Source organism: Rhagoletis pomonella, unplaced genomic scaffold (genome assembly GCF_013731165.1).
Source record: "Rhagoletis pomonella isolate Grant_MI unplaced genomic scaffold, Rhpom_1.0 Rhpom_scaffold_00005, whole genome shotgun sequence".
In the NCBI taxonomy this organism is placed as follows: Eukaryota; Metazoa; Arthropoda; class Insecta; order Diptera; family Tephritidae; genus Rhagoletis; species Rhagoletis pomonella.
This window is the reverse complement of record NW_023458559.1, coordinates 81,707,140-81,723,702: the sequence shown is the minus strand read 5'-3', so window position 1 is coordinate 81,723,702 and position 16,563 is coordinate 81,707,140. Positions and strand designations below refer to the sequence as shown.

At 33.5% G+C, this 16,563-nt stretch overlaps 2 protein-coding genes across 12 annotated transcripts in view; both read right to left on the bottom strand.

The window, feature by feature from the left end:
• Nucleotides 1-4,110, bottom strand: part of LOC118739687 (adenylate cyclase type 2) — a 61,685-nt gene extending 57,575 nt beyond the window's left edge. For 4 of the 8 annotated variants that reach the window (XM_036471167.1, XM_036471164.1, XM_036471168.1 and 1 more), the window contains exon 1: nt 3,082-4,109. The gene's annotated coding sequence lies outside the window, so the exon portion shown is untranslated. Of the gene's footprint in view, nt 1-3,081 lie in introns of all 8 variants that reach the window. The other 4 variants (XM_036471169.1, XM_036471170.1, XM_036471165.1 and 1 more) reach the window with 2 other exon arrangements.
• A 5,510-nt stretch (nt 4,111-9,620) lies between these two features.
• Nucleotides 9,621-14,805, bottom strand: LOC118739688 (rho GDP-dissociation inhibitor 1-like). 4 transcript variants are annotated; one of them, XM_036471174.1, is made up of 6 exons: nt 14,613-14,805; nt 12,350-12,565; nt 12,165-12,274; nt 11,945-12,059; nt 10,784-10,789; nt 9,621-10,703 (listed from the first exon to the last, which is right to left on the bottom strand). In XM_036471174.1, the coding sequence occupies exons 2-6, from the start codon at nt 12,528-12,530 to the stop codon at nt 10,507-10,509; spliced, it is 609 nt and encodes a 202-aa protein (XP_036327067.1). In that variant the 5' UTR covers nt 12,531-12,565; nt 14,613-14,805; the 3' UTR covers nt 9,621-10,506. The 4 variants fall into 4 exon arrangements, with proteins under 4 accessions (XP_036327067.1, XP_036327066.1, XP_036327068.1 ...); XM_036471173.1 differs by having other exon boundaries at nt 12,350-12,560; XM_036471175.1 differs by lacking the exon at nt 10,784-10,789 and having other exon boundaries at nt 12,350-12,560; nt 14,613-14,798.
• Nucleotides 14,806-16,563: the final 1,758 nt, after the last annotated feature.

The following is a 16,563-nucleotide window of genomic DNA, read 5'->3' as shown; positions in this document are numbered from 1 at the left end:
TCTTGTGTGTCTCAGCTAAGCGTGGATAATTTGCCTCTTTATTTTCTGTGGCCTTTCTGTTTTTTTTTTTCAATCTTTCATTTCGCAGCCGATTTTAAAGGAGTATCTATCTTTGACGTTTTGCAAACTACCGGCGTTTTGTTTTTGATCATTTTCATACGAAAAGGTATATATGTATGTATGTATAACCTGACTTTACTTTTACTATACTAAAATGCAACCGTGCGCCGCTTTGCCGGTTGATCTTTTTTTCTGTTTATTATAATAAACGTAATTTTTACTTTGAATATTACCTAATTTATTATTCATAGCTGAACAATTAATTTCCAAAAAAATTATTAGTTAAAATCATTTCTGTTCGTTTATTCAAAACTATGCACTTGCAGCAGAAATAAAAGTTGCTGGTGTAGCACGAGCAAGTTGAAATATGTTTTTGAAATCGGTTTTCGCTCTTTCAATTGCAGTCACATCTTGCAACTTTTATTTCATAAACTGATTTCGGAAATGTGACAGAAGGTCCTTCTGGCTGTGCCCACATCGAAATAAAATTTCTCTTGCTCATTTTGACAGCGAATTGCGTGGAAAAGTTGGTCATATTGCCACGTCTGACATGCACTTATAGATTGGTGTCTGCAGTTTTTTTGCAAGTAGTACACAAGTTTCATTGAAACAAAAAAATTGCTGTCGTTTATATTTTTTTCTGCGATGACCGATGGGTCACTGCTGAACATTTTATGTACATCATCGCATGCAACATAGTAGACAAAATCCGGTTTCATTCATAAAAAACGACTTCGAAAGCTTTAAGGGAATTCCCCTATACAAGCGTACATACTATGTACATACATACATACATTCTACATACATACAAAAGGTGTTTTTGAATTGTAATTAAATAAGACAAGTGATAATCAGTTAAACAAATAATGAATGACTAGAAATACTGCGCGCTTGATTGTACTTCTAAATACATACATACATATGTAATTAAGCATATGCATATATGTATGTACATATGTATGTACACACGCACGCATATGGTACGTATGTACATGCGGATGTGTATGTGTACGGATTATCTGAAGAAATAAAAGGTAAATACATATAAACTAATGCTTTTCGAAACAAATGTAAAAAAGAGTGTGAGTCGGGAATGTATGAATTTCACAGTTTCTTAAATAAATGCTATCTAAGCTATATGGCGTGTCGTCCTCATTTTCTTAATTAAGATTAAAAATAACCTAAATTGTCACAATCACGCACACATGAGTAAAAACAACACCCACATTCATATCTAAATACATACACACATACATACATACATACATACATACATACATATGCTCAACTCGACGAATTTTATTGCCAGAATACAACGCAAAACTCTGCGGCATTAATAAATTATTTCAAAAATAAAAATTCCTAAAAAGCGACGTTCTAAAAATATATACACACATGCATACGTATGTACATCCATATGTACATATATCTGTATGTTAGGTATGTATATAGTGCAGTGTCATCCATTAGGAACAATCGCGCATCAAAGCGAGGGCTGCCTTTTAAGTCCTGCACCTAGGCAATACTAAGCAAAGCATCGCCAGGGGAATTATTGTGTTGTTTGTACCTAGTGGTGTAAAAAAAAAACAAATAGAACTAAACAATAACCATTTTTGTGCGATGAGTTTTTACCGGTGAGACTTGCGAAGAACAGAATACCTACATCGATCGATTCGCCCAGCTACTGCTAAACTCTGGTTCAATGAGTTCGGGCGTGACCGTTATTCTATCGAAGATTAATATTTTGATTGTTGGAAACAGACTGACATCTTATATAAATACCATTAGATAATCAACCTGGGCGCTAGCCGGAATTAAATTTTACGTTAGTATTTATAATCCAAGAAGTTTTTTGTTTTCGTAGATTATCCCATAATTTGGCGGTTGTTCAAATGATGGCGTATGTCGACTGAAGGAGTGTGCAGAAAAAATTTAGCCAAGGCGGTGTAACATATCGCTTAAAAACGCAATCAAACTTGTATCAATTCATACAGTTGGCATACAAAATAACAGATGGAAAGACATATGTATATGTTCGCCATATTTGGGAAGTTTGGTTATCTGGTTGACTGAACATATTCTTCTTATCACTCGATTGGCGCCTTCACACAGATTTGTCTATTCTGACAGTTAAAGAGTGTTGTTGTTTGGATTTTTTTTTTTATTGAGCTGAACTCATTCTCGATAAAAAAAAAAAATAATTCTAGATAACACCACTCTGTGATACCTAAATGACGAACATGGAGCTCATTCGCTGTTTACGTATTTCAAAGTAAGAAACCCCGAATAAAGTTGTTCGTGGCTAGAACACATGAAAGCAAATGGTAGACTGTTATTTTTTTTTTAGAAAAACCTGTCTCTCGTAATTTGCCTCTTATGCAAGGTAGAACTTATTATGCTGAATTGAACACAACCCTTTGTTTTCGAAAGTGTTAGGAGAATAGTGGAATACCAACCGCTGAAGAAAGATCATTAATCGCACAACAATGCGAGCTTGTTGTTGTAACAGCATAAAAATACCCCAACAACTATTTTGGAGAATCATCTGAACTGACGGTCCTTGCCCAAAAATATACATACGTACATATGTTTGTATGTATGTAGATCTGGGTGCTTCCGGTTACGTAGACCCAACTGTCGTACGACACAGAAGATTTGAAGGTCATCCGCCTTACAATCCGGCTTGGCACATGAAGATTGGTTTTTCTTTCACATCAGCAAAAAAAAAACATTGTGAGCGTTTTGCTATGCCGTTAAAGTCTTCAAAAACCTTGTTTTGGAGCTACGAACTTCAGAGTAACAAAATTGTGTTGGATAATACTTGAGAAACAACAATTTTTTTTCCACTGATTAACTATACAAATTTTTTTATTGCTATGCGCAACACTTAAGAGGCAGTCCTCGTACAAACCCAACCACACACGTTTATTAACCAAGACACCAAGGAAAGAGTATCTTATGCATTATTGAATATTTTTTTTACACTTTAAAATATTAGCTAAAGAATTTTCATTTCATTACCACAGCCTAAAATTTATCCTCGGACCATGGGACATTTAATGTTGTGTTTGGCTTATATTAAATATTTATTATTTATTATATTGCCTGGTGTGAGCTTCAAAATTTGTGACATGTTTACTTTGCCCACATCTGGGTATGTATTAAGTAGATTTGCTCGTAGCCAATTTTTATTGTTTGTAATTTTTTTGTACTTTAAAATATATCCATTGGCAACAGTTTGCGCGTTCTATCGTCATCATCATTGCTTTTATTGTAAACGTGAACATCAGCGCCGCTGTAGCTTAACGTCCGCGAAGTATCTTTTAGATATAATTAACACGCAACACAAAGTGAAACTCTAATTGGTTTGTCACACTTCCGAACTTATGCGCTGACCCGTTGGCAGTTGAGCACGAGAAGATAAGCGCGTAGTTTTTATGTTTTTTTTTTCTTTAGCATACGTGTGTAATTTCTCATATGTATTATGTACATATGTATGTAAACTTATGAGTTTGCATGTGAAAAGTCGTTCATATGTATATCCCTTGTGTTTCACCGACGCATCTATCTCGTCAATGCCATTTGAAATTTCGCGAATAGCTAGACTTATTAGATTCCCACTGTGCGAGGGGTTAGAGCCATATCAATAGGCTGGAGCACACTCAAAATTGTTTCACTTGAAACCACTTAATCACCAAACGTATTCACAGATGTAGCAAAAACACAACAAGCACACACGTCACCTCGACACCGTTGCTTTTCTTATTAGCATCTATTGCTGCGTTCGAATTCACAGATGTGTCGCGTCGATGCGTAAAAATGCAGTGAATTGACTACCCGCCAAATCGTTTCCATTCAACTGCCACTTCAACAGAGCACTCGTACGTACATATGTACACATGCCTATTTGTACGATAGGCCGACCGACCGACCTGCCGACCATCCAATTATCCGCCGACTACTGGTTTTTCGTCAACATCCAACTGCGGAAAACGCAGGTAACAACGGCACCGATCTGCACCGTAGGACGTCGCCGGCCAAACTGTTTTGTACTCACTGTGCGCCGGATTTGTTTTTCCCACCCAGCACAATAAACCAATAGAAATACTTACACAGTCAAATACCTTTGGCTATACGCACACACCTACATATGTATGTAGTTATATATGTAGTACGGAGGCATGCGCGCGCGTCACCCCAAATGCCGTTGTTGCTGACGACTAGCATGTTGCATGCACTATACTTGTACGTTTGTATGTACATATGTATGTATGTATGTATGTATATTGTAACGTGTTTAAGAGTATACTTTTATGACATATTCGAAGTCACATGTACGTTTGTATATCAGTATGTATTTCGGCGCTGATGTTGTCTTATTGCCTGCACTATTAGTTTTGTTTGTTGCCTGTTCGTTTTCAAGAGCTTGTTCGTGTCGTACAATAAGAGCATCGTAGCTACCTAGCAACATGTTGTTGAAAGCGCGTCGGCAACAAACTAACACTTCGGAGAGGAAGCTGAGAACTTGCAGAAACGACAGAAACTCATTGATACGGTGGGGCGTATGAGTAATACTTGTTGCTATAGGTATTCATACTACTGGTTATGCTTTTCGGTTCTCATAACAGGTATGTATATTAGCGATATGGGGTTTGGGTAATGCGTAAGATGTCATTTAATTGAAAACATTACTATAGTATATTCAGTAGACATTTAAAAACTTAGTAGTGAACAGACGTATGTTTGTGTGCCGGTATGAATTTTTTATCATTTTTTTTTTATCATATGGGTCATTCGACAAAATATTTACACCCCAATATTTTTTTTTGGTGAAATATATTTTTTTTACATTCTTTATCGAAAAAAAGAAACCTATTTTTTTATTTCGGCATGATATTCGAAAATCTCGAAAAAAATTCCCGAAATTTTGAACTCACGGAGAAGTATCTTTTTTTAATTTTTTGCAGTTAATAAACTATTTATCGGAGAAAATCAGTTAAGGTATCGAAATGTGCGTAATTACCTCAGCTTTCCATGGGAGCGTGAGATAGATTAAAATAAAAAATAAAAATTTTGCAATAAAAAGTTTTAATTTTTTATTTATTTTTTATTAACTTCATCATGTTTGATTTTTTTTCAACCTGAATAAATGTCAAACTTTATGGAGTAAGCTGTAAAAATTTGAGAGTGAAAACGTCAAAACTGTAGAAGTTACGAAGTTTTTCACACCTGCGTACATAAAGTTTATACTAAAGTTTCTCCGACAAATAGTTTATTAACTGCAAACAATTAAAAAAAGAGTTCAATATTTCGATATTTTCGAATATCATGGCGAAATAAAAAACTTCGTGTCTTCTTTTTTTCGATAAAGAAAGTAAAAAAAATATATTTCACCCCAAAAAAAATATTGAGGTGTAAATATTGTATGGAATGACCCATATGTTAAATAGTTACGTCTCGAAAAACGTACATACGTACATATGTATATGTATTTTAATAACGCAATCACACACCCAAATTGATTAGAAATCACAGGAGTCAAGATAAGCGCTTGAAAATTCGTATTTATAGTCCGATTTGGAAGATATTTGTAAAAGCCGTATTTTTAAGTAGCTGTTAAACGTGGCAAGTGCAAGTCCTTTTTCAAAAATCTGTCAAACTCAAGAATTTCCAAGAGAGATTGCAGGAGCAGTTAAGACCGAGTCAGACGTGGCAATATATTTCGAAAAGGCTGTCAAATTGAGACATTTCAAAGCAAAGCGGTTGCATGAGCAGTCACACCTTGCATGTAAAATGTCTTACGAAAGAGGTTTTTTATTTCCGAAAGGCGAGTTGCTGATTGCTTGTGTAGAACGAGCAAGTTTAAATATATTTCCGAAATCGATTTGCGCGCTTTGAGTTGCAGTCACACCTTGTAACTTTCATTTTTGAAACTGATTTCCGAAAAGTGACAGAAAGGTCTTTCTGGCTGTTTACACGTGGAAATAAAATTTCTATTTCTCAATTTGACAATTGCGTGGAAAAGTTGAAAATATTGCCAAGTCTGACACGCCTTAACCGTCTCCAATCGGGACCAAAATTTATACATATGTGATATCTTCGACTATAGTAGCATCGAGGCGGGCTTAGGAAATCTGATATATAGAAAGAATTGACTTACAAAAAAATGCAAAATGCGCAACGCTTGCTATTTTCAAAAATATTTGTGATCAGATTTCCCGCGATAGGATTAGGTGGGATCGGTAAGTTGCGGAAAACCTCATTCATGTTCAATTCTACTAAATAAAAAATTTTCATGTTAAATTGATGATTTGAAAAGGCTTATGAATTCATTTGGACACACTAAGAGATTCACGCTAGAAATTCTTTTCATATTTTCATTAATACGAATTTCTTTGCAAGTTTTTGGAAGTTCACTTGGAAGATTAGTTTTTGGAGCTTGAAACAATATAAGTTTCGAGTGATAAGTAGAAAGTTAATATGGGTACTTAAGCGGGTAAGATATCTGAACTTAAGTGGGATTCACTTTATGGTAAAATCAGTGTTGCCATTTTAGCCGTTTTCTGGCTAGATTTAGCCGGTTGCGATAGCAAACAGCCGGAGAAATTTCGGTTTAGCCGGCAGCCGATTTGTTAGCCTTTTTGTAAAAAAAAAAAAATAGCCGTTTTTAGCCGATATTGCTATTTCCCTTGTTTTCTTAAGATTCAAATATATATGTTTACATTTTTGACTAAGCAATCGAAAATCTGTTAAAGAAATTTTTACTTACTTACCAATGTATATGTAGTTAGGTCGTCTATGTTTTCTCATCTTTTCTGTAAACTCTTGTTCGTATACGCTCTACTATTTCTGCAACCTCTTGCTCATTTACGCTTTACTATTTCTTCCCTTTTTTCACTGTTGGCTAAGCCTTAGAATTTAAGTTCAGTGTAGAATTCAAATTTTTAATTGAGTTGTAAAAATGTACAAAAAATACTTAATATCTTACCGTTGTTTTGAGATAAATAAATATTGATATTTAAATGGCTACTAGCCTTATCGCTTAGAAAATTTTCATGTCAGGCAGGGTTATATAAAATTGGGCCGATTTCGCTTATTTTTATTTTAAGTGAATATATTTTTTCTGAAATGTTTGTTATGAATGTCTTAAATTTAAGTGTGAAGTTTTATTCGCAAACTTAGAAAATAACAACTTGTTTCACTGTTTGCTTAACACGCGTTTGTGTTTGGATATAGTGCCAACACATAGAATAAATATTACAGGTATTGTCTTCCCAGATAGCTCATATTCAATTCTGTCTTAATTACAAAACATCATTGTTGCCCACGCTTAAAGGTTTATGGTACGGGAAAAATATATTTTGTATTTGTATATGTATTGTTTTTTTGTATATTTTTTTTAACTCTTATTTCGTTGAGACCTTATTTAAATTCCAAAAACCGAAAGCCAACTTGAATTTAAAGAACCAACACCGAAATGCGTCAAAGTGAAAATAAAAGAGCCCAAATTTCTATGTAAAGCAAAACTTTCTGGCAAGCTAATAGGTTTGTTCGTCGAAAATCCAGCGAGAATTCACTCAAAATATCAGATAGTAAGAAAAAATGCTCCCAACTTCTCTCTCAAGTAGAGAAACTTGCAAATTTCTGCACAAACGCAAGTTTTCAGGAATTTGCAAGTTTTCCTGCCAGCTAGTGTCCACGGTTGCATTCAGACATAAGAAATTTGTATAGGATTTTTAAAATTCTTTCAGAGGGGCAAAGGATCTATATGTAAATTTCTTGCTAGGCCGACTTTCTTCAACATACGTGTCAATTTCTTTGCCGTAGTAACTGTCGGATTTCCTATATCGACTCTGGTTGAGATTGCATTCCGATTACGAATACAGTTCTTTTCAGCCGAGTACCTTTCAAATCATTGGAATTAACTAAATTAGTTAAGTAAACAAGTATTTACTTACATTTTTCATTTTAAAATCGCTCAAGTTTGTAAATTTTTAAATTTAGCGAACAAATTAATATTGGCAAAACCACCATAAGTTTTTCCTAATTACAAATTCTTGCTGGCAAAATTTTTTCCAGCTTGAATTTGAAACTTCTCTCCAAGAACTAGTCTTTGTTTAAAAAAAACATGTGAAATTTTGTTGAAACAGTTCAGCCGTTTTTAGCCGTTTTTTGCCAATTTAGCCGGTTGGTCCAAAAAGTTGTTGCAACACTGGGTAAAATATGAAAATAGAAGTTCTTTATCTATATATGTGTATCTACTAACACATTAGCAGGTCTATTCTGTGCTGGTAACATAAATTTTGTAACCGGTAATTTAAGTGTCTGTCAATTTTTAAACCATTTTCGCATTCTGTGCGCTCTTGTAACCGGTAAATTTGGTTACCATCTCATAAACTGGTAACAAAATATTACCCCGTGAAATATGCAATACAAGAATTTCCACAAATCTTCACAGCTGAACTGCTGAATATTTTCACTGCATTACCAACGTACCTAGAATCGTGCTGACAAGAAGTGGTAACATTTTTTGGTAATACAATTTTCCGGTCACAACTGAAAGTATATTGAAAATATTTGAGATAGGGCATTTTTGAATCGGCAGCCGAGATAGGGTGTTTTTGAACCAAATTCTGAAATAGGCGGTGCCATTGCTTAAAGCAAAGTTTCTTCAATAGAAAAAAAATGGCCAACCAGATATGACTCAAATCTATTCAATACAAGTACTTTTCTTTCGATACCAATGAGGTATCGACAAAACGATTCGAGTAAAAAAGGTAGTTGGTATCGAAACAAAAGTATCGAGTACATCGAGTATGTACTTATTTATTTACTTGTATCGGAACATCCCTAATGGAGACCGCTCATTGCTCTTTAAAGCACAACATATATCAGAGCTTATATCTTGCCATCTATTGCCGGCAATTTGGTAGTTTGACAGCTACATGTTCATTTGCATGAAAACTTCGTGGCGGCAACATTATTGATATTTAAATATAAAAGCAAATATTGAGCCGTTTTCTGTTAAAATATTTGTTATTATGTAATTGGATGTAAAATAGCGATTAAATCCGGCAAAAATACGTTTCAGAAGCTATCTCACAAATGCTTATATCAAGATATAAAAAGCCCACACAAATATTGCCACTGATATAACACTTATATCTAGCGACCAAAATGACAGCTGGACAGCAATAAATTTTATCCCATGGAGACGGCCAGTAAAGGGCAGATGAATTTTAAAACTTGCTTCAGAAAACGTTTCTAAGTACAGCGCCTTATATGTATTAACATTGCAGAGGTTGAAATTGAATTTATTTATATGAAAATTTCTCTCCAACAGTAGCGGCAGGCGAATGCTCTGAATACATATTATAAAAATTCAAAAGAAACAAGTTTATTTTTACGAAATTTCATTTCTGTATTTCCAAATTGCTTATAGTCATACTCGTATTACATTTTGGTAAATTTTTACAAATATAAAATGCATTTGATTTTTGGTAGACAATAATTCCATACACAAATCTTCAAACAAATTTTCAATTATCTTTTTTTTTTTGATTAATCAGCGCGTTGTTTCCATTATTAAAAGATGACTACGCTTAGCATTGCCTTTTCAGTTAGAATTTACTTTTGTAGTTTTAATTACAATTATGCATTATTATTTTATTTTTCCTTACTTTTGAAAATCTGCGCTTACGTTCACATAAAAAACATTAATAAAATATGTGATTTAGCGGTGATTGAGGGCCTTTATTTTTAGTTGACATGTTTACCAAATCGAGAAGTAATTATTGTATGGTCATTATTAGAGCAGACTCTAGAACTTAACAATATGTCGTCCAATTCAAAATCTGGCTCTCCGAAGTACTCTTGAATTTATTAAATAACATCAACAATCATTATACGCATACAAAATTTATTGGATTACAAATTATTATAGAAATCATACAAGGCAACCCCACATGTTAGAATAGAGCTCTGTAGTCTAAAAAACCTGGGCACTTTATTTACACAACCATGAACCATATCGTCGATTCTAGAAGAAAAAATGGACAGTCCATAAGCTAAATATTAATTTTAATGTGTACACATATGTATGCATTATAAAACTGACAAAGACAAGATTTTAATATTTTTTCGTTTTGGCTTAATAAGTATTGCTTCGAAACAAGAATTTACCATTAAACATGTCACAAGAAAGGTTATACATCGAGATGATTAACAAGTTATCGCTAAATACAGAACTTATAATACTTTTCGTACCGCTTTTGCATGCACTGCTTTGCTTTTACACTGTTTACTTAACTAAACCGTCGAAATATAAATCAGTTAATACGGAAATTGCTTTAGAATATCAATTAGAAGAACTTTCAACGTTTTGACTTTTGACACGATATCAGTTGTAATGCAATCATGTTAAGTTCCGATACTTTTTACATCACTTTACTCCCAATCCTTTTTAATTTCAAAAGTCCAATCCCATTTGAGGTGTATATGCTTATCGTCATCCGTAAAAAGCGAAGCTACTGAATATGTACCGCGTGCCATCATGCCCGAAGGAGCTTCCTCTGAGGGTGTTAGGTAGAATTGAATTTCTTTTTTCGGTGGATATGAGCCGACCATATGTGTCATTTTGTCAACTGGAAAATGCAACATAGCTGATTATGTAAGATCTGAGAAATTTATAAATCACATAAAATTTTAATTAAGGTTGTCTTACCAACAACTTTTGGAGGATGTTTTTTTTTAGTTGAATAAACATGAACACAACACAATCACACAAGCGAGGGTTAGTATTTTATTAGTTACAACATTTACAAATCCAGTGGAAGCAGAGAGAAAAATCAATTAAAAAATGAATTAATGGTATACAGGAAGACATAAAGAATACCACCTCAAAATATGACTAAACCAACTATTTTCAGCAATAAATGAAAAATGTATATCCATAAGTACATACATAATGCATACTCCAAATGGGCATATGAAATTATAAACATGTCGCATACATACATACTTAAAACAAGTTGCGAGACGATCGATCTACTGTACAATACTATTAAACATACACAAAAATTGGTTTGGAATATTTAAGATAAACCTAAAACTAATGCGAGTAGTATTTAAGCTATATTTCATTAGGGCTATAAAATAAGAACATTGTGACAGAAATGGAAATTAAATAATTTATATTACACCGTGGAAAGATTCACATAGAGTTTTTTATTAGGGCCTCAACCAAACTATGTTCAAACGATAGTACCCATACGTTATAATCAGACATGTTTTTAGTGGGAGTTTTTTTTGCCACGAAATCAATGAAATATATGTTGGTGTTGGTTGATTTTTCCCCGACAGGGTGGTAAGATGATTTATTTTTCGAACGAAAAATTACACTGAAGATGGCACAACGCCGAAACCGGTTTGTCTGCAAACCAAGTTGGACGAGGGATGACGGAAACTCGTTCCAAAATAAATTAATTACATACATGTATTACCCAAAATTGTATTTGTAAATTGCTCGCCAACATAATTCCTGACTTCATAGACCTATAGTAAAATTTAGAGAGCACTTGTTTCCTAAAGCTTTTTAAAACTTTAATTTTAAATTAACTTTTTGAATTTAAAGTCAAAGGGAGGATTTAAAAGCTTAAACATTTTTTACCGGTCGTCGTATTAAACATAAAATTACATGTAATACGTAAGCTTTATTACAATATAAAAAATTTATGGGAGCTCGGAATAGAATCCTTTTATGGTTTCACTATCAGGATTGGTATTTGGACAAGGAGTTGCGATTAAAATAATATTGTAATGAGTGAGTGCGTGCTAATACTAGGCGTGCAACTAAAAATAGAATGCATTTCATTTGAACAGTTACCTGGTACACCCATTCGATAAGTCTTTTGTACGTATTTAAGGCCATGAACAATCTCTCTTTGCACAATAAAATCTATGCGCACTTTATAGTGAACACCTTCTTTAATGACGAATACCTGAATGAATAAAATTAATAAAAGGCGAGCATTAAACCCAGAACTTGTCACACGGCATTTACAAATAAAAAATGCAAAACTTTACAAAATATTTTGTATATATACCTGTTTTTTTAATTGACTTAAGTCCCCAGTCAAATCTAATTCCATATCATCGCGACCTTCCACTACTAAAGCCAATTTCTTAACAATCACTTTACGCTGATCGTTTGCATCTGAAATACAAAAATGTTTAACAATAATACTTGCGTTAAAATACTTATTAAGAGTTAGGTTTGGTCGAGGCTTACCGAAAATGATTTTTTCCGCTTGCGCAGCACCCAACAAAGCTTCCTTATACCGTCGTAAGCTTTCATCTTCTTGATCAACGGCCATTATTTCTTCAATGGTCTTTTCCGGTGGCGGTTGGTAGGTACTATCGTGTATATCTTCATCATGAATACCAACGTCGACATGTGATTCCGTAGACATTTTGAATAAGATTTATTTACACACGTAAAGCTGTGCTAATTGAAAATGAATAAAACATTGTAAATAAAGATATTGTGAATTTCGAAAATGTTTTTAAATAAAATTGCAACAGTAGGTGTTTGACATCAAAGTTATAATCTATGTATGCATAATGCAGATATTTCCCTAAAATGGAATGCTCAAGTACTTAGTAGAATTTATGGCATAAATAAACTACATGTGCATCACGCGTACATGCACATGTACATATGTATGTATGTACATACATACATACATAACTATTTATGTACTTATGTACACATTATTATGTATTAATGTATTTATTTTTGTATTAGTTTCCATAGATGGATCACTGGTAAAGCGAGTTTAAAATAAAAAAGGTTACGTGGCCTACGAGGAAAATTAATGAAACGATATTCATACATATCGTCGCCTGGGTGGCAGGTTGTGGGAAATCGCGATTGAAGTTTGGAATGCAATTACTCAAAAATGCGAAGATAGATTTTCTCCAAAGTCTCTGAAAATGTTACTAGTTCACAAAATTCTTAAATTATTTAATTTTTAATGTTTATTGTTAATTAGCTTTCGAGTTTATGGAAGGACTTTCTTTAGTCAAATTTTGTCGTAAGCGTCATTTGTCCACAATTTGGCAGCCACATTGTATGAAATACGACAAAATGTGATTAAATTTCTACCAAATTAACGACACTTTTTACTCAATATCTCGGAAACTAAAGGAGCTATCCAAAAATGGAGAACGCCATTTTAAGATATTGATTAGTTTAATATGACTGCAACTAAACTTTTTTCTGAATTTTCGAAAAAGTTGTAGTCAATATCTCGGAAACTAAAGGAGATATGTAAAAACTGATAACAACAATCGAAAGACCTTATTTCAAAATATATACTGCATCTAGAACTAAAAATCGTCAAAATTGCGCTTACAACAATCTTTTACCCAGGCGACGATATGTACGCAGGTATATACTATGAACTACTAATATGTGCAGATGTAATTTAGTAATTGGGAGTGGGGAGGTAAAAAATTACCGTAGATCGACGGTAAAAATTTCAGTAGATCTATGGTAAAAATTACGCCGAAAGAAGTTATGTCCCACCTCTCTGGCAACACAGAAAGGAGAATTGTAAGTAGTAAGGGTTATAATCCCGAAGCGCGGCCGAAGGCTGCCTACGCATAAATAAGTTCTTCCCCACTACATTATCCACGTAATTTTACTGTGGATCTACGGTAAGAGTTACCCTTGCGCGTGTGTGTAGACACTGCCTTTAATTTGTTTGTTTATAATTTACTTTTACTATCCCAACATTTTAGATGTCTTAAATATGTTTCTAGTAGTTTCCTTACATAATAAAACAAGTTTTAAAGCCTACGAAGTTTTGGTAAAGAATAAGGCACGGTCATCAATCATTTCAAGTACTTAAATTCTTCCTGTGTGGGTTTTCTACTAATCAAAGGAAGCTCAAACAAGACAAAACACTTGCACTTAATCACGCAATTTTACTATTTATGGAACAGTTTTTATGCACTGTATCTGCAAGAACGCAAACAAATAAAATCATTATATGAGCAGACTCATTCATAAAGTTCCTAGTCTATTTAAAAAATGTCTAACTCGCATGATTCACCCACGAAGAAAAAAATACCGGCGACTTTTTTAATAAGAGTGCGGAATCTTCCGATTCTTGCGACGAGTTTATATACATATGTATATGGATTTAAAAATGTATGTAGTAATTTCTCTGGACTTAACATCAATGCCGCCAATATTCATGCGATTGGAAAAATGCCGAACAGACCCCACCCCACAAATAGCAATGGAAGTTGTGGTAAGGTCTTCACCATTTTTGCTCTAACAGAGGACGTCTACAATAAAACATCCATTAATGTTACAGAACAATCTAAGCACCAATATTTTTTTTATTATACATATGCATGCGTATATTTTATTCACACTTATCAGCAGGCTATCGGAAAATTAGTCTGCATTATTTTATCGCATTTCTTCCCACAATTTCTACTTACATACATACATACATATCTACATATTGTATTTCACCTACCTATTTGAGGTTTTGCGGTAATTCTATTGCTATTGCTTTGCTGCAACAAATTAACTTATTTTTAAAGGAATTGCAAATTATCTCTAAAACAAATTTAACTTAAAATTCAAACCGCAGCAATGCAGCTAAATAAATTCAGCAAACACAGATGGTTATATTAAACGTCGATAAAAAATGAATGACTCCTTGGTGAATACCGTAAATTTATTTACGTTATTAGGCAAAATGGAGAAAATACGCTGGTGTTTACACGAAACAAATTTCCTTGCGACAACTCAGAGTTTGGGCGTTGCGCTCTTGTTCGTTTAAGTAATTGAAGTTGGCTGTTCACAACTAATAACAAAATTAGCTGTGTGTAATCGAAATCAAAAGAAATTGCAATATGAAGTCAAAAGACTCAAGAAATCGTTGCAATTATTAACTTTTTGGAGGAAGTTGGTGTTCATCTTTAACTTTTATTCTATTTTTGTATTGGCTTTATCACTTGTTAGTTGGGCCAAATAATTCCCGACCTTCTATAAATTATTAAAGATTATTAAATTTTTTTTCTACGCTCTTATCCTAGATTTTTTTAGGGTTTACACCGGACAAAACTGGCATGAAAATACCAATACGTGCACACTTTTTTACTAATCCATGCATATTTATTCAATTGCCTCAATCACTGTCTTGATTATTTTGAAGACAGATAACAATGAAGCAAGAAAGAAGAGAAATTCAAAAAAAAAAAAAAATATAATAATTAAAAAGACGCTGATCTTCTTTATTTCTTTGTTTTAAGCTCAAATAGCTCGCGCGGAATGCGTGTTTCTGCAACTTATAATGCAATGTTCACGTTCGACATTTTGCTCAAAATGAATTGTCTTAATTATTGTCGGGACGCCTACGCCACAGAGACAATTACCAGCGTTTTTGTTAACTAATACGTATTTCTTTATTGTCTTGACAGCCTTGTCCAATGTAAACGCGGCGTAAGTTAGGTGAATCAGTGTTACTTCTGTAACAATTCTTTGCCTAATGATATAGTTGAATGTTTTTTAGTTTTCCCAGTATACACATTGTTTTCTTAAAAAGGTATTTTATCTTATTTTACTTCTTTTCACTACGAATATACTATAAAAAAGCAAATTTGAAAAGCACAATATGAAATTTTATATTTTTCCCCCAAATGGCGATTAATTTCTTCCCGTTTTTTCTTCTTATTCTGCTGAGCTAATACTAGGCTCACATATAAGTAGATTATCCTCATTTTCGAGCTTAACTCCCTAATCTGTAATTAGAAAAAGAGATTAGCAATACAAAATTCGGCCCTTGTTAATCTGTAATTATAAAATAATCTCCGATAGCTTTTCGGTGGCCAACGAGCTTTTATCTATTATTTTTACGACGATGAGGAGAAATGCCATATGTAAAAGTAAACAAAAATGGACGCTAGAAAGGAAAAGAGGTTTGTAAAGGAATTTTTAATAAAATTTTAATATAAAACATATTTAAACTGCTAAATAGAGCGTGTGTGAATCGGTAACAAAGTTCGCGGCAAGTAAATTTTTGACAAGTTTGAGGTGAATAAAATTTCAGTAGCCCATAGGGCTAGTGAAATTTTTGACAAATGCATAGAAAATTTTGGCAATTCCAAAGATTGCTGCTGTGTGTAATTTTTCGTAAAATAAAAGCTTAAGTTGATGAACTGCAATCAATGATGGTAGATGTTTTCTTAAAATATTAATTTCACTAAATTTGTAATAGTTTATTGCGCATAAATCTGCGGTTATGAAAAATTTACTGCTGTCAAAAAAGATTTCATTTCACACAGCAGATTGGCAAAACTGTCTCACCATAGTAAAAATATTATTCAACAGCTTTCCCCATAGAACTTTGCTACCGATTCACACACGCCCATACTATAGAAAAAAGTGATCACGTTGGCACAGAGAAGAAGCATAACCTTTCC

What these genes read in the sequence shown, in the direction of transcription:
- LOC118739688 (XM_036471174.1), bottom strand. Translation starts at nt 12,530, where the DNA reads ATGTCTACGGAATCACATGTCGACGTTGGTATTCATGATGAAGATATA. An exon ending in AGCGGAAAAAATCATTTTCG is followed by an intron (nt 12,275 to 12,349) that starts GTAAGCCTCGAC and finishes TTTGTATTTCAG; the next exon opens with ATGCAAACGATCAGCGTAAA. An exon ending in TAAGTCAATTAAAAAAACAG is followed by an intron (nt 12,060 to 12,164) that starts GTATATATACAA and finishes TTATTCATTCAG; the next exon opens with GTATTCGTCATTAAAGAAGG.